Source organism: Astatotilapia calliptera, chromosome 16 (genome assembly GCF_900246225.1).
Source record: "Astatotilapia calliptera chromosome 16, fAstCal1.2, whole genome shotgun sequence".
Lineage (NCBI taxonomy): Eukaryota > Metazoa > Chordata > Actinopteri > Cichliformes > Cichlidae > Astatotilapia > Astatotilapia calliptera.
The window spans coordinates 17,738,175-17,759,652 of NC_039317.1; the positions used below are offsets into that span (position 1 = coordinate 17,738,175).

The 21,478-nt window shown below is 39.9% G+C and overlaps 1 protein-coding gene across 4 annotated transcripts; it reads left to right on the forward strand.

The window, feature by feature from the left end:
• Positions 1-360: 360 nt before the first annotated feature.
• On the forward strand, positions 361-20,137 carry LOC113008227 (rho GTPase-activating protein 6). Of its 4 annotated transcripts, XM_026145502.1 has the most exons (14): positions 361-621; positions 11,733-11,892; positions 12,474-12,545; positions 13,311-13,573; positions 13,772-13,967; positions 14,448-14,503; positions 14,593-14,743; positions 14,856-15,004; positions 17,107-17,286; positions 17,780-17,877; positions 18,047-18,297; positions 18,795-18,863; positions 18,948-19,237; positions 19,331-20,137. In XM_026145502.1, the coding sequence occupies exons 1-14, from the start codon at positions 475-477 to the stop codon at positions 19,514-19,516; spliced, it is 2,268 nt and encodes a 755-aa protein (XP_026001287.1). In that variant the 5' UTR covers positions 361-474; the 3' UTR covers positions 19,517-20,137. The 4 variants fall into 4 exon arrangements, with proteins under 4 accessions (XP_026001287.1, XP_026001286.1, XP_026001289.1 ...); XM_026145501.1 differs by having other exon boundaries at positions 18,948-20,136; XM_026145504.1 differs by lacking the exon at positions 361-621 and adding an exon at positions 6,730-6,779 and having other exon boundaries at positions 18,948-20,136.
• Positions 20,138-21,478: the final 1,341 nt, after the last annotated feature.

Sequence of the window (21,478 nt, forward strand, 5' to 3'; positions counted from 1 at the left end):
GTCTCATTTTTATTCTACAATAATGATTGTTCCAGCTTTCTAGGAGTCTCTTTAGTGATTTATTATTTTTGCATTGTGTTTTACGCTTGTGTACGCGATAAAAAATAAATAAATAAATAAAAATAAAAATTCAGCTGAGCCGCAGGAGGAACTTAAATGCACGCTTTCTGAGTCACAGCCTACTCTAACTCCTGAGTGTATTGGCTGTTTTGGTGTTCGGGGGGGAATTAACATAACTTCTTTAAATGGATGTTAAATGATGAAAGCAGGAAGCAGTGAGTCAGTGTTGGGAGGTGGAGGAGGCGACCTGGGACTCCAGGCGCGTATTTCATAATTCATAATACGGAACATGGTGACGCATTGGGGGACCTGCTGCTGGTGTGAAAAAGTCCTTCTTTCGCTCGTTTAGTTTGGACCTGATTATGAATCAGTTTTTCCACTTTTTTCTCCACAACCTGACAAAGTGAAGAAGATATGTCCGCTCAAGGACTGTTAAGCACTGTTTTCTCATGCTCGCTAAGCCCCAAAAGTATTGCCAAGCGGAGACTGAGGCAGACCAGGAGCTTGGACTCGGCGTTGATGCGACATTGCGGTACCGAAGCGGAGGAGACGTCGACTAAGGTCAGTTGACTCGCCAGGTTTGATTGACTGACACCACAAATATAGGCTAACCGGATTTTCGGCGTACTTCCTCTGGTGTTAAATGTATTAGAAGAGGTCGCAGACAGTGATGATGTTTGTAGGCGATTTTTGTGTGAAATGTTTTTGATGCTGACATGTTTTACTAAACTGTGGAGATGCACGTGTCCTAAAATTTAGGTTAGAATACAGAGAAATATTAAAAATGTTTTTTGTACCTAAGCGTGCAAGAGCGAAGCACAAGAGAGAACTTGTTTATACTGTTGCAAAATTCAGGAAGTAGTTGAAATTCCCATATGGATGATATATAGCCATTTATTATTTTATCTCAATTTTGCCTTTAAGGAAAACACTGGGAATTCGCTTTCAACAAATTTATCATCATCATTATCATTTATATTATTTGATTTATTTTTGATTTTCAGGTGGGCTAAATATCATAGGAAAATCCTCAGTATTGCAACATCACCAAGTCCATGACTAACAGAGCTCTTAGTTTCATGATGAGATGTGTAGACTTTTGATGCAGTCTGTGTGTCTCGGGACAGTAAAAGTGATTCAGCTGGTTGCTTTTGTCAAAGTGATGTCAGCACAAGTCTTTGTCTTAACCAGCTCGTTGAACTTTGACACATTTGGCGAATCTGACACAGTGAGGGAAATCGGGTCGAAGCACATAAAAGGACAGACGTTTCTTTAGTATTAGTATTTTGCTATTATATTTTATTTAGCATCCTATATAAAAAAAAACACCCCTGTTCTTACTTAAGAACTCATGGTAACTGTTTGTATTGTATAATGGAAATGCATTACAGATGTGACATTCTAATAGGCTTCCAATAAATGCCAGATATCTGGTCTCTCTTGCAAATCAGAGCCTCAGAGCCTTCAGAAATTCAGTTTTCAGGGAATCTGAATGAAGCTGATCTAAGCTGGAGACACACCCTTTGTCAGCGAAGACTTTAATGTGATTTATGACTTTTTGGAGTGTGTGCATGAGTTAGCATGCACTTTTTCTCTTTTTTCTACTGAGCATTGTTGAATGTTCCTTGTGTTGCAATAACAAGCTTAGACGTGCAGGCAAATAACAGAGTTACTTTTAGTAATATTAATTTAACTGAGAATGTGAGGAAGTATTTACACATTTATAGAAAGTGCAGCTGTGCAATTCCAGCGCAAAACTAGAAAGAACTTCAGTCCCTTGAGCTGAAATCTGAAGTCTGAGATCATTTCTAGAGACCCACGTGACTGGTGTTAGCTTGCAGCGACAAGTGCCTTACTGTATGCAAACTTTATTCAAGGTCACAAATCAAAGTCACATTTTCTGAGTTTGTCCGACAAGTGGTTCATTCGGAAAGAGTCGAAGTCTTCTGCAGAAATATTAGTAAAAGCAGGCTGACAGTGTTTTCGCCTTTCCACAAAATACTGCTGTATCTCCACCCACTAAATTCCCCAACTTTGCTTTTACTAGTGTTTTTAATTACTTAAATGCCAACCGCTATTGATTTTGGATAAGAGAAGATCACACAGGCAAACAGAGGGCTTATAAAAAATATAACACTGGTTGACACTGCTTTCTAATGATGACATGATTCAAATGATCAGGATGACTGGGAACTCATTGGTCCGTCAGTGTGATCCTGACATTAAAAAACACAATCTTGATGTGTCAGAACGGTATTTTTGATCTATGTTATTAAGTGGTTTGCTAGCTCCATAGGTTGAATATCATTGTGCTTTATTAGTGGTGTACTCACTCAGAATCTCAACAATCTGAGTGGAGATGGAAAGCAGAGACATCTGGTTTACATGAAGAAAGCCTCTCTTTCTCACAGTACAGCAGCATGACCTGATCCTTGGCTACAGTCCCTCAGGCACATATTTCTTCCCACTAGAGACTGTCCGACAAGAGACTGCATGGCATGGGGCTAAATCTGCTGGCTTACAACTGCAGCACTATAGTGTCAAGTTTAGTGTCTGATAAATGGAAACCAATGTAAACATATGTGCAAAATCATTGTTTTATATCATTTTGTCTCACATTCATCTTTCCACTGGTTACATAATAGAAAAGTTACGATCTGCTTAGTGTAAGTTAAACTGTATTCTCAGCCAAAATTCCTGGATACTTACACTGAATAACTAAAACCCATTCATAATCTTGGCTTCCATGAGCTGTTAAAAGCTTATGGATCACTTCTTTGTTTGTTTGTTTTTTTGTTTATATTATAGTTTCAGGGATTCCCCCCCCCTCCCCAGTTCTGATCTGTGTATGGTGCTCAAGAGTCCCAATGAGAACAGCATGGTCCAACACATTCTCAGAAGACAGGACACTGAGCACTGAAAGATTTATTAAATTAAATAATTTAATAATTTACTAAAAATCTAAAGTGTGCTCAGCGCTTCCATATCATGACAGTTGGTATGACTGCCCAACGCTAAGTCTGTAACTTTTTAATATGAGTGTGTTGGTTCTTTCTCATGTCCTTATAAGTACGTAGACTCAGTTGCAGTCATGGTAAGCGTCCATTTGAGCTGTTTTTGATTTTGCCTTTTACTGGCTGCAATTGGACTGGAGATATCTGAAAAATGTTTCCTGACTTTTAAATCGGTGATGTGAAAAACTGCATATTTGAAATCATTAAGTATCTTTTTTGGCACTCAGTTTTAATATCGTTCACATGGAAAGTCACAGAGCTTTTGAAAACTTGAATGACTCAATAGAGCCAGATTAGATATCCAGCTATAAATTAGATCTAACATGGTAAATGGCAGGGTTATAACTGGGTTATTGCTTATCAAGCCTTTAGAGGGAGCCATGCATCATTTTGCAGGAGTAATGTAGCGAAGAAATGAGGATATTCATCACTGGAACAATGATTAGGGCTTGTTAGGAGATAATCTCCAAATGATATCCACACTCATCTTGAATTAATTAGTTACTTATTAGTATATATTTTACAAAATGTCTGCAATTATACTGTTATCAACTTTCATACTTGCACTGTTCATACACAAGATCATTAGTCCGTCATTTGCTTAAGCAGCATGGCTATTGGGTCACATTATTTATTAACTTCATGCCAAGTAGGAGGAGGCTGAATATATAGGTTGATAGATTTTGTCAACAACATTAAAGCAAATTTGTTTCTGACGACTAGAGAGCTTCTTAATCTATTCAGGCCTTTTGCATCATTATTTATGTATAGATACTGACATAGAGCCTCAATTCACAAGCCACCAAGCATGCAAGCAATTTTCAAGCTTTCTAAAACTGCAGTGTTTGCGGCATTAAAGTTGAAAATGAGAAATCACAATGAGCCTCAAAACACATCAGAATGGAGCCCTGCGCGCTGGGTATATTGTTTCATGTAGAAAAAGAAACAGTGCAGCTTTGGCGTCATCTGCATTCCTCTAAGCATCACAGCACAGAGATGGCCTGAAGGGGGAAAAAAAGAAAAGAAAAAGAGCTTGCAGGAAACTCAAAACTGCACTCTCGAATCTCACTAAAAGGAATTAACTTTATTAAACGCTGGAGGAGGCATATTTAAAGTGAAATCGAGCTTGTTTTCAGAACACTGAAGTTAGAAAATATAGAACTAACAATAGCGCTGAAAGCATGACTGCAGTTAGAGCGCATAAAGTGCCCTTTTGAGTCACGTTTGTGACTCACAACTGAGTACGAGGTGTCTCACCAAATTGTCGTAATCTTTCAGTGTGCACGTAAGCGTTGCGCTTTCAACAGGAACATGTGGTTTCTGAAAATTAGCTCTTAAACTTTGACTGTTGTTGCATTAACTTAATAGGAACCGTATTGTAGCGGGGTAAAAATTCCAGCTGTTCCAGCTGTTGTGTTCCCAATGATATGACAGTATGATTATCAGTCAAAGGAGCTTGGAAAGAAAAGCGTCTGGACTTCTTTAAGTTGCTTGAAGACGTTTCACCTCTTCTCGGATGAGAGGTGAAACGTCTTCAAGCAACTTAAAGAAGTCCAGACGCTTTTCTTTCCAAGCTCCTTTGACTACGATGACCTGGATGACTGAGAACCTTCACAGACATATGATTATCAGTCAAAATATGTTCCAGTGGATATGAAAAAAGCCTTTAAATGTATTATTATTGGTTATATCTGTTAAAAACAGTGTAACAAAATGTCATAAACCACCCTTTTTAATTGTGAATCCCTGTATTCACGTCTTTTTCCGAAACTACCTAATGTGGCGTGTACAATAAACAGTTGCTTAACTAACACATGAGCACGCACACACAGCGTTCGTCTATCTGTTTATTTTTTAGCACTTTAATGATTAACCTGCTACTATGATATTCGTTTTAGAGTAAATTCGATTGATCTCAGCTGTTTCTCAAGTTTTGTGGAAGAGCTTGCCGGTGATTCAGTTATTACTGCTAAGCTGTCCGAAGAGCTCTCAAAGTGATGGAGGATTTCTCCACCCAACATTGCTATCAAAATGTTTTGTGTCTGTCTGGCGTGCTGCTTCCTGTTTATCATCCCAAAGCATTAAGAAAACTCATTTCCAGAGAATAAGTCTCAGCGCACTTTACAAGAAGATGTGGAAGAAAAATAAACAAGAAAAAGAAATTTGAGGCATGACTCTAGTACAAAGAGATCTACAGGTTTTAAGCCTTGCTTTATTGTTCCTGTGGAAGAAGTAATTGAACTAAGCAAACCTGTAGATTGGAAAAAGTTTGGAATTGCAGATGAGAATGAAACTTTGTCTAAAACACTCAAATATTTTGAGTTTGCTTCTCGCAAGAAGCCTCTGCTTTCCAGAAAGGAGAGCTTAGATTTGTTGACTTTGGTAAAGCTGGGATTATAAAGTAATTTCAAAGTTAAATATTCATTAACTCACAATTGTCTGTAAATAGAGAAAATTAAGTACTGTGGCTATTCTTGGTAGAAGTGAGCATTTATGTAAGATTACTCCAAAGACGCAAAGCAGAATGCTCATTTAAGTAGATGTTGTTAACATCTCTTTTCATCACTCTCCGCTGCGAACAAATCAGTGAACAGACATGTTGACGTTGAAGTGTATGGGTACTACAAAGGTGTGGTACATTGGAGGACTGCTTTGTTGCCTGTGGGCCATAACAGCTTGGCATCACCCACATGGAAATTACATTAATTTTACAGGATAAAATCACAGTGGCTGTTTATGAGTTGAAGCTCAGCATGTTAATTCTTTAAGTGTATTAACATCAGAACATTACTGTGTTAATAGTAATAAATACTTGAATTTTCGGGAGATCATATCACACCTAATAACCGAAAACGGTTCACATGCTTTTCATCTCTGTAGCTGCTGGCCCTTTATTCTGACTACCAAGTTCTGCAGACACAATTCAGAAGCTTTAATTTCAGCACTATGTCAACGGTAGACTGCGCCAGCTGCTGTCATGTTATGTCAGTGTGGACGGGTTTCACCTAAGGAGCTGCTACAGTTTTGACTTATCATACAGTAGCAGGTAAAAGTGGAGACGTCCGAAGCAACACTAATGATGACCCAGTTCTAGTGAAGTGAGTACCTCAACCCAGCTCCTGAGGACATGAGTCAAGGGACTGTAGGGTTCATTTTCTCAACTACTTGTGCAATTCAGGATTGTGGGTGGGGTTGATGCCTTTATAAAAGACTCATATTGAGTGCAGATACAGATGAAGCCTATCTGCAGCGAGCACAGCTGTCTGCTGGATTTAACAGTCTAGCCCTTATTTTCAAGCTATTTAACTCTAGCGTTAATGTTCTCTGGCAAACGGCTAGTGTAAAAGCTTACATGATATAGGAAACGTGAACTCATCAAGCCAAAGGTTGCAGCACTGTGCACCAAGCAAAATGGCATATTATTAATATACCAATAGGTCTAGAGCATATCCCAGCTAGCAAAATGCCCAGTAAAGTAAAAGAACGAAGTATTAAAGTATTATTATACTTTAATATACTCTTTACTTGCTTTTTTAAATTCATTTACTTATTTATTTTATTAGAATTGGGTTCCCAAACTTCTCAGTAGCAACAGTGCCTGGCACGGCCTTTTGGGTAATGTAGTTCTAAGAATGATTGACACTTCTGAAGTATCGCGCAAAGCGACAAACTGGCTAACCGTGCGTGCTTCTGATGTACCTGCAGGTATGCACTTCTGTGCTTTGGGATTCGTTTGTTTACTTGACACAAAGAGAGCTGACTCTTCCTGTCGCCCCCTCCCTGCCAGGCCTAACTTTATTTATGAGGCTTGTAGCAATGTAAATCGTACCCAGAACTTGTGTCACTTGCCAGTAGACGTGAGGCCGGGCAGTGCTGGCTGTAAACATGTGGGTTGCTTGTATCAGGGACGATGGTGTGAAATCGGTTAATTTGGCACTAATGGGCTCTGAGCGCAGTTGAAGGGTCACTTCTCGTCCGCGGAGACTTTGTGATGGGGGATCTGGAGCGAAGCATCACTTACGCTGTGAGTAATGTTTCAGAAAGTTAGCGATCTGAGCTGTTGACGCTCTGAATGTTTCCTAAACAGTTTGCAGAGTACATTTGCAGGCATTAGTGTAATGACATAAACTCAGGACGTGCGCTTATGCCCGACAGACTTTAACGCTTTTGATCCGTACGATTTTAATAGAGGTAGCATCACAATATTTCCACTCATGCACCTGCACTTTTACTCAGCATACATTATGCGTCAATATTATTAGCCTTATCTTATGATGGCTCAGTCCTCTAAATAAATGTATTTTTTTGTTTGGTTGTTTCGTTTTTCAATAATGGAGGTTTAATAATGGTTGCAAAAAACTACAAACACAAAGGGAAATAACAGCTGACATCCACCCTTGCGTGCAAAAATCTGTATACCAGTGTTGAATGTAGTTGTTTCATTGCTTATTCAAATCTAATGCAGAATTCACTGTACAACTCTCCAGCAAATAATGTTGACACAGTGTAAGGGCTCCATAGAAAGCTCTTCCTGTAATGCCCCATTCAATGGCTTCCTGAGCACTAAAGAATATTCATCACCCCTCTGGATTTTGTTTAAGGGTGGTTGATTGGTGTAATCTGAGCTTTCAATCTAGCCATATTGTATGAACTACCTTGCACATTTCCTCTCATTGTATTCGAGGAAGCGCTATTGTGTTTCAGCAAGGCTTTGACTTAAATTTAGGTCCTGCACAACCGGGTGCACCTGTATTTGAGAGCTGTGTATCAGTGAAGCTGGAGTGTTTCAAATTTAAATAGATATTCAGATCAGTTGCTATAAGAGCATATAAATGGATTAAGTTAATCACTTGATATTAACGTACCAGTAAATTGAGGATAATGCCCCATCAGGGACAAACATGAGCAAACGGTAATTCCACCTTTATGATGACAGCTTCTGTAGCATCTTAAAACAGCTTTTTAGCTCTGAGGTCACTGTAATCTGACTAATTTGAAAAATTACAAAAGGCTACTACAAAAGGCAGTAATTGTCACAACCTGTTAATGATATGAAAAAGCACTGAATGAAATCTGTTCATGTTTGGACATGACAGAATTGAACCTATTGGCTAAGAGATATTGCATAAAAGAGGACGGTGCTTGGAACTGCACAAAGCAAATAAGTGGCTCTTTGTTTCTGAGTACTGTAACAACTGGGAGAGACTGTGGGAACCCAGCTCACCATCACATCAGATACATGGAGTGCGTTTCCACTCCCATACAGTCACAAAAGAGGAATGTGTGAACAAAGTGACATAACTGCAAATGTGACTTACTCATGGCATTTATGCAACTGCAGTGTTAATGATTTAAGGTTTTAAGTGTGTAGTTTCTGTCCAATGGTCAAAAAGGTAATGCCAAAAAGCTTTGTAAAATGCTGACAGCTAAGATAATATTTATCTACCACTCATCCATCTCAGGGTTGTGAGTGATCTGGAGTCTATCCCGGCTGCCACAGGGCAAAAGTATCTCCTGCTCATTGCCACTTTGAAAGAAAAGCCCTTTATTTTCATGTATATATTATATACAATTGATCAGAACTGTTGTAAATGGCAAGTAATGATTATAGGAATCACTAATCATACATTTTTTAATGGAATATAGTTGTACACATTAAAAGCGAGACTGAACGTGCATCTAACATTTAAAGCTGGCAGCAGAAAAGAGTCACAAATCTATTGTGATACATACCAAATACAGGTTATTGACTACTTTTCTTTGCACAGTAAAGAAAATATGTTTGTCATAGAATATTATTTGCCCGTGCATTACAAAATGATTAGATGCTAAAGAGCAGCTTCTTTCTATAGTAGTTCCATCCATCCATCCATCCATCCATCCATTCGCTTCCGCTTATCCTTTTCAGGGTCGCGGGGGGCGCTGGAGCCTATCCCAGCTGTCATAGGGCGAGAGGCGGGGTACACCCTGGACAGGTCGCCAGTCTGTCGCAGGGCTAACACATAGGGACAGACAACCATTCACGCTGACATTCACTCGCACATTCACACCTAGTGACAATTTAGATTAATCAATTAACCTATCCCCACAAGCTGCATGTCTTTGGATGGTGGGAGGAAGCCGGAGTACCCGGAGAGAACCCACTCAAACACGGGGAGAACATGCAAACTCCACACAGAAAGACCCCGGCCTGATGGAGGAATTGAACTCAGGACCTTCTTGCTGTGCGGCAACAGTGCTAACCACCGTGCCACCTTGCTGCCCCTATAGTAGTTCCATAAATTAATATTTTTTATCAGTTAGAATTATGCAAGATTATGTGCTGTAAAGAGGAGGATATCTAAAACTGTTCCAATTCTAGTTGGTACACTTAAGCACTGTTTTTTTTTAAGTACTTGGCAAGTAGGTTGTTCCAGCATGTTGGGGAACTTCCCACACTTCTCCTGCGGTTTTAGGCTGTCTGCATTGCTTCTGTCTCTTGATATAATCCTAGACTGACTCGATGATGTTGGGATCAAGAGAATCTGTGTGGCCCAGGCGATCTGTTGCAGGACTCGTTGTTCTTCTTGTCACTGAGGATAGATTGTGACTGTGGCTAAAGGTTTGGGCTCGGTGTCATGCTGGTGAATGAATTAAGACTTAGTCAGATGCCTCTCTGAAAAAATGCCTGCGTCTTAAACTTTTTCACTGCTTTTATACTGCACATTGTCATACTGTATGTGTGCTAGATAATGGTATGCTACTGTTACACAGCCCTAATTCTCATTTAATGGGAGTGAGCCACTTTAGTGTAAGCCTTATCCCGATAATGAGTTACTAAGCTTCTTTGGAAAATGGCTCATATGACTGGCTTGACTGTACTGGATCAAAGCAGGGTAATCTCTGGGATGGAGATGCTCAGAGGTTGAGTATTTCAGATCAGATTATTTTCCTTGTCACTACTCCAGTATAAGACCTTTAGAATATCTGTAACAGTGTTTACTAATGAAGCATTTTTTGTGAAATGGCTTTTTAGACGATAGACAAGCACCTGCTAAAACTGTACACACTATACTAAATTGAGCTAAAAAGAAATTAAGATGATGCATTTCACATTTAAGGGGAGCTATTATTGCACAGTCAGTATTGGTGTTCAGCTGATCTAGTTAAGCTTTTGCTTTTTGTTTGGTTTCCAGCAGCTGTGCCCTATGGCAGCGTGTTTTTAGGTGTTGCACAAATCCATATGTCAGTTTGTTTCATTCAGATAAAAACAGTTATGCCATGAGGCTTTTATTGTGAAAAAGAAAGGACTCTGTAGTTCTGTGAAAAACTGAGTACTTAGTACTCAGTATGAGTAAGTATATGATGATAATCACATGCACTTGATTAATTTGTCATCAGCAAGTGTGACCACCCCTATTAAAGCCTAAGTTTTTAAGGTTTTTGTTGATCTGGTGTAATCGGCGCAATGCCGCAATCTTCACAGAAGTGGAAGTCCCAGCAAATTCATCCAAAGGTCAGACTCAGAGAGTCAAAGAAATTGGAGAAAAAAAAACTAAGAGCTACATGTCAGTCTTTACAGGCCTCAATTAGCATGCTAAATGTTATAGTTCATGACAGTGCATTTAGGAAAAGACTGAACAAACACGGCTTGTTTGGAAGGTGTTGCCAGGAGAAACCCTCTTCTCCCTAAAAAAAAACTTGGCAGCACGGCTTATCTTTGCAAAGTTGCATCTGAACAGACCACAGGAGCTCTGTAACAATCTCCTTTTGTCAGGCAAGACCTAAGTGAAGATGTTTGACGAAAACCAAACACAGCATATCAGAACAAACACCTCATACCAGCTGTTAAGCACAGTGATGGAGGGGTGCTCTGTCCTCAGTCTGTCCGACAGCTACAGCTAGGCCAAAATTGAGTCATACAACAGGACAACGATCCAAAATCACAGCAGCAATTTGCAACAGAAAGATTGAAAAAGAAAAGTTGGGCCAGGTGTTGCATTGGCCAGTCAAAGTTCAGACTTTGGAACAATGTCTGCAAACCTCAATGAACTGCACCGTTGTACAGGATAGTGGGCCAGAATTCCTCCAAAGTGATGTAAAAGACTATAAAGTCATATAGAAAATGAATAATTCAAGTTATTGCTGCTAACGGTGCATGCTATTGAAAGATGGAGTGTAGTGGTTTTTTTCTTTCACAGGAATGCATAGAGTCTTGTGAACACTTTCTTTTTCACATGACTGCATGTGTGTGTGGACAGATATGGATGCAATCTGTAACTACACTGTATGGTGGAGGCATACGGTCAAAAGGCCTCACATTACTGGGGCACAAGTTCAGTCAGGCAGCATCACTAATGTCAACACCTCATAATTCTTGTTTCGACATGCAGAAAAAACATTTGCGATGGATTACATAAAGTGTTTAATACAATCGCAACAAGAAATGAATAACATTTGCACATTGCAACCTGTTTCTCCCGTGCAGTCTGTCAGTTTCCCTCGTGGGAAACAGTTTTGATGATTTTCAGCTGCCAAGTGAAGCAGAACTGCAAGTGTTTGCCAGTTGATGCACACTGCCATCTGCAGAGAGTGTGACAGGTCATGAACGTATGACACAAATTATGGATGTAATTGTCTGATGTGCTTTAAAACCTGCATGTTTGTGTTTGCCCTCAGGGTGACTTCACTTGGAACAGCTTGTCAGGAGGCACTGTTGGCCTCAAACCCGTCCCCCTGCAAAGCCTCTCAGAATTGGAGAGGGTTCGTCTCCAGGATGTGGCCTTCAAGCGATTGCTTCGGTGTCATGACCTGGGCTGCCACATCACCATCCCTAAATGTATTACCACACACAGACACACACACAATTACAGGCCTCTTCTTGTCTCCCAAGTTGTTATTCTGTCTCAGGCAAGAAACTTTCTGAAAAAACACATGCTGAGCAACAGATGGGAAATGTTCCTCTCTCCCTTTTCTCCTTTTTGTTGTGTAAGGGCGTCATACTAATAAACTCATTGGTTTAATGACGTGAGCTCATCTACGTTCTCCAGTAATAGGCTGAATCATTTCTGGATTCCACTACTGCTGCCCTCTATAAAGAAAGCTTTTAAAAACTGTTTATTTTCTGGTGAGCTGTCTTGGTTTTTCTTGTTTCAAAATTGTCCCTGGAGTCTGTAGTGCTTTGAAAACGCCATAAATAGAGTACATGTGAAAAATGTGCTGTTTTCTGAAACGGAACAGTCCTGTAAATTCACGGTGAATTAAGATTTGCTTTGCATGTCATTATCTTGACATTTTTTATATAGTTTGTTTCTTAGCTCTTTTGTGTAGTGATCCTGAGAATATCAAGTGGAGCAGACATAAACAGAAACATATTATCTAGACCTCTGTTTTTTTTTTTACCTGTGACTCTTTTTTTAGATGGCCACAAGCACAAGAAGACACTCAGGAGGAAGTTGGATTCATTATCTAAAGAGAAGAGTAAAGACAAAGGTAACATGATCAGGATATAGTCTTAATTCTGGTGCTTTAAAGGGTAGTTTTCTCCCAATTTTCTATTTACAACATGAAGTAATGGCAGCATAGCAGGAACTTTGGTGCTTTCAAGCACTTCTTAAAGATAAACACAGCTATCTTTTAGGTCTGTAGGAGAACCACTGAGTCTTGTAAGACTTTCATTCCCTTCCAGTTTCTAGTCTAGTCAGCCTGTGACATTTTAAAAAATACTCTTTTATCCCTTTTGGCTGAAGCTGTATCGACTCACTGAAGCCGACAATCTCAGCTTTTTATACCCACGGAGCACTGAGCGATCAAAATCAGTACAGAGAGGGCTGTGATCTCCAACCACCACGCTGCCCCGCCCGCTGCAACAATCCAACAGGAAAGTGATGTTCTCTGTCAGACAGGCAGTCGAGGGAAATAACTAAAACAATCTTAAGTGGTGGCTTGTTCGTTACAGCCTATCCTCAGGCATGCCCAGCCCCCTCTTTCCTCTTTTCCCTTTTTGTTTACAAAAGCACTTGGGAAAGTATGTGCTCCCTCACTCTGAATATTAAGTGTGGCTGTAGAACAGTGTTCTTGGCATTTATCTTGAGCAGGATTTATTTAAAAATATATATTAAATGCTTTCTACGTAAACTAATCCAGAGAGTAAAATGGATAATACGCTGCCGTGATTGACACATCTAAAGAGAAGCTTTCTGTTGACTTATATGTGAACTTTAAGTCTCGCTGTCTTGCTCTTCCCCCCTCACATAGACACCACGCCACAGGCGTTTGGCATACCACTGTCGCATGTCATATCCAACGACCGCATGCACAAGCTGCGGCACGATCACCCGCGGGAAGAGCACAGTGACCCCACTGAATTGATGCTATCCTTCCTTCATCTTACATCTAGCTACAAAAGGGCTAACAAAGAGCTCTCCAGCAGCAACTCGTCACTGAGCTCCACTTCTGAGACCCTTAATGAATCACCACTGCCCAGCACACCAGACATAGCCCCACGGACACGCAGACGGGTAGGCTTCCCTGTCAACAAACCTTACATACACTGATGTAGAATAACAAGTTATTTGTCTGATTATGCTTGCACTCGAGATTTCTTTGAGAATTTGTGACCTTTTTAGATGTTCCCCCGGAGGCTGATGATGTGGCCATTCACAGCATATGATCAATTGCTTTTCCAGTCATTATACTGTCACCCATCTGCTTAACAGGGCGGAGTGTCTGTGGATTGCATCACTGACCTTGATGACAACCAGTCTCGGCTCTTGGAGGCACTCCAGCTGTCTCTGCCAGAAGAGGCAGCTGGCAACACGAAGAAGCACCATGACGAAAAGCTCAGCCTTAACCCTATTTACAGACAGGTGCCCAAGATAGTGGACCAGTGCTGCCAGCACCTGGAAAAATACGGTACGTAGTGCACAAGTAAAGGTACATAAACACAGTGCAGAATACCAAATTAAATTCTATAAAATGTACAGTAATGCACCTCACAGAAGAAGGTCCTGGTTCTAATCCACCATCTGGCTGGGGTCTGTGTGGAATTTGTGTTCCCCTCAATGTCTGTGTGCGTTCTCTCTGGACACTCTGGCTTCCTCCCACACTTCAGAAACATGTAGTTAGTGGGGCTAGGCTAATTGGTCATTGGAAATTGGCCTTAGGTGTGAATGGTTGTCTGTCTCTTTGTGTTGGACCTGCGAAAGATTGGGGGCCTGTCCAGGATGTACCCTAGCTCTCACCCTATGGCAGCTGGGATAGGCTCCAGCCCCAGCAGAAGAAAATGGATGGATGCAAAATGTACAGAATATCCCCTTAAACACTTGGTTAAATGTTCATTGTCTTGCGATGCAAATGCCTTGGAAGTAAAGGAGCATCTTTGTCTTTGTTTAGCCCTACAGACAATTGGAATTTTTCGTGTTGGGAGTTCCAAGAAGCGAGTACGACAAGTAAGACGTCAGCTTAGCTTTTTAACACCTCTGCACTTTATCCACGGGTAACCTTTTAACCATATCAGTTGTCACAATATTTTACCCAGCTTCGTGAGGAATTCGACCAGGGATGGGAGGTTTACATGGATGAAGAGCACAGCGTCCATGATGTAGCTGCATTGTTTAAAGAATTCTTAAGAGACATGCCTGAGTCACTGCTGACAAAAGAACTTTATACAGCCTTCATCAATACAATGTGTAAGAAAAAGACACACACAATAAACAATCCACTATCTTCTGATTACTTTGAAATGAATGTTAACTGTGTGTTTTTTGTTGTTGTTGTTGTTATTGTTCTTTTCTTCTACAGTGCTGAATTTTTTAGAGCAAGACAGTGCCATCCAGCTCCTGGTGTTTATGCTTCCTCCCTGTAACAGCGACACGCTACAGCGCCTCCTCAGCTTGTTGTCCACTGTGTCTGCACATGCTGAAGACAGCCTGGACAGTGAGGGACATAAGGTAGAGGCCGGTTTTTACAGCAGTCTAAAATGCTTCCAAGAAGCACAAGCTTTTGTGTGATGAATTTTATATAAGTGTGAGGTAGCACACAATGAGGTGATGATAATTTAGTTAATAATTTTGTCTTCTTTGCTCCCAGAAGACACCCAGAGTTTAACCCTTAGGAACTGCCTCTTTTGGCAAGAACTCACATTTTATAGCTTGTTGATTCTATCGCTGAATAGGAAAAATATGTTAAATCACAAAACAATCTCATTGACAAACTGCTGATACATTGTATCCCAACTGCCATCGGAGGGAAGTCAAAAAGATATGCAGTACATCTGAGGCCTCTTATTTTTAATTTGAAGGAAGGGACATACCAAAACGCAACACCTTTATGGACAATATGGTTTCTTTAATAACCATTGAGTGAGGACATAAACACTGCACGTTGGTATCATTCTCTTCTGTCTTAGGGCCAGATTTACTGTTGTTCTGTGCAAAACCCTCAATTGGCTTTTTAAAAGCTACTCTTGGGATTTACTTAATACGCACAGTGTCAATTTTGTGGCTATAAAACATGGACACATTTTGTGGATTAAATTTCCCTCTCATGGTTCAGAATTTAGAAGATGAACAAAACATAAGCATTAACTTCATAGGTTTTGAGGTGGAATAAGTATCATTCAATTAAGTTTATTTCACAACAGTCAACAACAACGGTCGCCTCGAGGCAAGCATCATTTAATGAAATTTGGTAAATGCTCTTTTCACTGCGTGGCAAATAATAAACCTAACTGGAAGGGCCAATAAGTGTAAAAAATTAGGGAGGAGATTATTTAAATGAATCATACAAATGTGATTTACTAAGGACTGTTGCAGGCAAATTAGTGCAAATTACACCATTATTTAACTCGGGAAAAAGCATGTCTTATTTTGCGCCTGATGTGGCTGTGATAGTTGCGTTAATTTATTTGAAATGCCAACAGGAGATGTTATCAGAATGAGTGCGTAATTGCTGTGGGTGGATTAGTCAAAGTTGTAAGTGCGGTGGCAGAACTTTGGCTCTGTCCTTTGGCTCTTCGCTGTTTCCTCCCACTGAATGTTTAGAAAAGCACTTCACATATTTCTTGTCCTCCATCACACTGGTATTTCAGTGTAACAGGGCACAACTTAACATGGACACGCAGTGGAAGGGGACAATAGTTTCCTAAAACAAGATGGATACAAACCGTGATGTATGAGAGGCAGCAAACGTACTTTTTACAGTGAACAAGGTAGTTTCCAGTATTTTGTCCTTCAAGTCACATTTCTACACAGAGATCAGCCCATACAGCGATAACTGCAGAGAGTACAAAAGTCTGTACATGTCTTTACTCAGCAGTGCATACACACTCCATTAATATTCAGACAGGATCTGATGGCAAACAGTGTTTTGTGTTGTTATTCTGCACATCTCACAGGACAGCTGTTACAGATTCCAGGCGTATAGGTTTGGTTGTATTAAAGCAGTTTTTCTCCACACCTGAGCTGTCAAAGCTAGCCAAAGAGCAGATGGCCCAGCATCCAAATTCCCACAAAGTTCTTACCAGTTTCTTACAAATATATAAAACGTTCTCCTTAAGCTGTCTTCAGTAATTTGCTCTGCTCTTAGCAGCTTGTGTTGGTCATTACTGCGATGAGCCGGCTATGTTTGCATGAATAACTTAGTGCCTTATTAGTAGATCACTTGCAAAAGCTTTCATGCCCACAGGTGTTTTCTTTTTCCATCTTTTTTTCAATTGCAGCTAATTTTCCCTGCAAAAAACCTGATATAGATGGATCTGCATATTTGATTTGACAGATTTTTCACAGTAGATCTCATCCTGACATAATCCTAATGGGAATTTGTGACTCCTCCTGGACTCGAACCAGCGATTGTTCATGTTTTTGCACTGTTATGTCATGTTATGCAGCACTTCGTTTGAGAATTACGAGACAGTTAAAGTGATCAGCTTATCATCATCAACTCAAAAGCAAAATATGTGCAAATACATTGATATAATGAAAGTTTAGTTGGAGGATGTGTTTGTTCAGTAGTTTAAACATGTTATGAGAACTCTGTGTTCTGTTTTGTTTAGGTTACAGGCAACAAGATGACATCGCTTAATTTAGCTACCGTCTTTGGACCCAACCTCTTACACAAGCAAAAAAACTCAGACAAAGAATTTGCAGTAGAGAGTTTTGCCCGTGCAGAGGAGAGTGCAGCCATCATCGGCGTTGTCCAAAAGATGATCGATACATATGATACGCTGTTTATGGTAAGGGCTCTAACTGCAAACTAAGATGTTAAACATTCTTAAGGTTTTCTTTGGTCAGTCAGTGTTTGCTGTTGTGTCTTGTGCAAGTTCACCCAACTAGATATAAAAATCGACTTCAAATAAAATATGATTCCAGCCTCTGTTTTGTTGGTGTGATGATGCCAGGATCCTCATCTTCATTATCTACATTCTCTGTTTTTCAACTGAAACCTCAGCCGAGTCACACTTTAGTTAAACTATCTGAAAATTATCTGTCAAGAAAATCAGCAGGGTAGAAGTCAATCAAACATGTATTTACATTAATTATTTTCTCAGTGCACCTTGCAAACATCTGGTAAATGACTCACTATAAACGAGCAGTGTAGGCTTTTTTTAAACCCTTCTGGGGGGCATCATCTAATTAATATGGAGAAGAGTTTCGTTCTGATGCGATTAATCACCAAATCAATGAGTGATGATGAAGGAGAAACCAAATTTATGTCTTTTTTTCTAGGTGCCCCCTGACCTGCAGAATGAGTTGTTGATGAGTTTGCAGGAAACAGATCCTGATGTGGTGGATTATTTACTGCGGAGAAAGGCCTCACAATGCTCGTGAGTTTCTGCCTTTTGTCTCATTGTGCATTTATGCGCATGCATGACTACTTAAATGATCAGAATCAAGCACACATTATAGCTCGTGGTCACAGGTTTTTCTAGAATTGAGTGTTTTTGTCCAAACATACCCATCCATTAATATATTGCGTCTGCTTTGTCTTCACAGAGAGCCCAGCCTTAGGTCAGAAGAGTCGTTCTCTCTGACTGACAGACGCTTGTCCAGTGACTCACACAAGCCATCTAGTGGAGAGGTTTCCCCCTATGACAATAACTCCCCCGTCCTGTCCGATCGACCGCGGTTTAAATACACAGAGGACGGCAGTCTGCTCTCAGACAGAGTTCCCAGACAGGACAAACTCAGAGACCAATCAAAAGACAACTCTGGCAGTACCTCCCCTACACTTTCTACTGACAAAGGTGAACAAAATTCATTTCAACCATAGTTTTAATGTATAAAGTGTAACTTGAAAGATCTGTGGAATTTTCTTCCTGAGAGTTCACTCCCACATCTATGTTAGCCAACAGTGCCTTAAAGTCACATTAAAGTTCAGATATAATGAATACATTTGTAATATGAACATAAAACAGTAAACATGACAGTATATTTCCAAATAATAAAACATGATAACTTCTATTTTTTATGGTATCATTTTGATGCTTGAAATACTCCCAAGGAGGCGTTTATTTCTCTCTTTAAAAGACAAGATGGTCACATGTCATTAAACATTTCCATAACTTCCAGTATCTAATATATCTAAGATAATTTCTTTGTAAACGTCACATTGCCAAGGCCAAAAGGAAACAGAAAGAGGCTTAAAAAAGGTGAAATAGCTTTAACCTTCTCATATTTTGCATTGAGATAATATGCATTAAAGCAAAGAAAGTAATCCTCTTAGTTCTTTTGTTTCTGTTAGAGACCTCAGCTGACAGTTTCTGGGACACCTGGCATGAGCTGTTTGGAAAGGATTTCACTGGCATCGCCGGTAACTGAATCCATTTTACATGTTGCTCCAGATGGTCTTTGGATATGGAATAAATGCTGGATGCTAATGAATGTTTTCTCCCAGGATACCTTGGAGACGTGTCGGAATGTGACTCATACGGCTCATCCGAGGGGCTGAGCAGTCACCAAGGTAACAACAAGCTGCCTGTCAGTGCAACACAAATGTCATTGGGCGTTTCGGAATGCAGGCCACACCCTCCGGTGACTCGCTGCAGCAGTGGTCCTGATGACCAAAGAGAGCAGAGACATCCAGAATCGTTATTATTACATCAGGCAATGAGCAGCCAATCGGGAGCTGTTAGCTCAGACAACTTAGCACAAAGGACAGGATGCACTGAATGTCCATTACTCCAGGTCAGGACTGACAGTTTATCTTCCCTTAACTGCTCTCGACCTCTAAGAGAGACTCATATTTCTCACTCCACACCCTCCCTCTTAAAATCTCAGCATGACCCCCAAATCCCACAACAGTCCCAGCAGAGCGCTGACTTCAAGATTGTAGATACAGCAGATGCCACTGGGCCTGGAGAGGAAAAAGGCCCTGATTCTTCAAACTGGCAGAAAGAGAGGTGGCATATATGGAAGATGATGTCAAAAGAAAATCCAGAAGCTCTACCAGAAACGTTGGTGTGACCCACTCTTAACTGATAAGCAGACTGTGGATCAATGTTTTATAAAAACATGTGCACGTCTCATGTCACATCATCAGGTTATCATTGTGTGCAGTTAACATTATCAGTTGATTTTAGTGTTTTATACTGAATATAAAATGCTAAATGATATATACTTGTTATTGTTATTTTGCACTAACTATATAGTTTAAGCATGATTGTGTATGTTTTTGTATTTTTTTTAAAAAGAACCATGAAAAACTTGTATGTAGACTTGAATGTAATAATTGGACTTGAATATTGTTTTATATTAATGCTGAATGTAAATATAAAAAAATGTTTTTTAATATTTCTTTAAATTTATAGCAACCTAATCTTGACACATCTGTAAATGCTGCAATAATATGTGTGTCTTGAGTTCATGGCTCATTGTTTTTTTTTGTATTTTTTCTTTCAAGAAAATGCTTACATTTTAACAGAAGTTCGTCAGCTTACCAACACTCCTAATTTTGTGTTTGCTACAAAAGAAATTATTGTTAAGCAGCATTATTTGCAGATATGAATATATTTAATATAAGTTTACAGTCATTTGTAATTTAATGAAAAACAACTTTCTCCAGGTGTCTCCTAATAAACAGACTAAGAGTTGTCTCTTTGTGGTCACATTTCCTGCCTCACACATTTGGCTTCACTCAGATTCTAGAGTCCTATCTATCTAGCAAAGGTTGTGGGCTGTACCAGGAAGTGGCACGTATCAGCACCGAACATTGAGATATAGTATTAAATTACATTATATGATATGAATATATGTATATATTCATTTATTTTAGGTTCAGGTTTACTAAAATGGCTACTGGTAGGCAGCAGGAGTTCAGAGCACAGTTAAACAATTTCCTAATCTGGCCACAAGAGGGAAGCATAAGACCAGGAAACTTTTGTATAGTTGGTTTCCTTGCTGTTTCGAAACCTTGACCATCAATATGGATCTGTCAGTGGCTATAACAATTCATTACATATTAAATAGAGTTTTATTAACTTTCATTCCTATTGCTTTTCTTCCACCACTATGATTGGTGGTGGGGATTTCATGTGTTGGAGTAGAGCTATGTTCATGTTGGAAAAGATGAGTGATCTTCTTGGGCCACAGATTTTGCATTAATCTTACTCTGTGCTAATGGACATAAGATCTGAGACGAGCTCATATTTAACATTAAATGGATGTTTTGTTGGACACAAAAAAATCATCTGTCTATGAAATTTGGCACAGATTCCAGACAGCTGTGCTTCATTATGATTAGTCAATGTAACATGATGGAATGATTGTGATTGCTTGAACTGCCTATTTTAGTTTTCACGTATCAAGTTTAGTGGTAGGTAATTTCTCACCTACATAGCACGCTCTTTTATTCATCAAAGACAGCAGATTTCCTCAATACAAAGATTTGTGGTTAAACTTTGAAGGCTCCACAGCTGTCGGACTCAAGCTGTATTGGCTGCCATGCAGTCCAATTCTGATGAGACCAAGAAAACAGAACAGGATGTCTGGATGTGTTTCACAGAGAATCCACTCTCACTGCCATTTGTCTTCACGACTTAAAAATAAAAAAATCTGTGCTGCAAATGGAACCATTCATTGTTCTAAACACTACCAGGCCAAACACTGAAGGGCAAAAACAAACAGACCGCAGCTACCTCCTGAAGCAAACGACTGAGATCAAATATTTAATTCCACGTCTTATCTTTGCAGTACTGGATGTAAATTGATCCTCTGCTTCTGTTCCCAACAGGAGGCCCATCCTGTCTGAGTCCGCTCCTTAGCATCAGGAGCAGCTGCAGGGAGGACAGAAGAAGGTCACAACCAAAATGAGACTCAACAGTCAGAAACAAGAGAGCCCTGGCCCTGCAGTTTCAAGGTCGAGATTGATACACAGCTCTCTGCAGAGGAAAAATAGAGCTCAGTGGAGCTCATTAAAGTGTTAGTCAT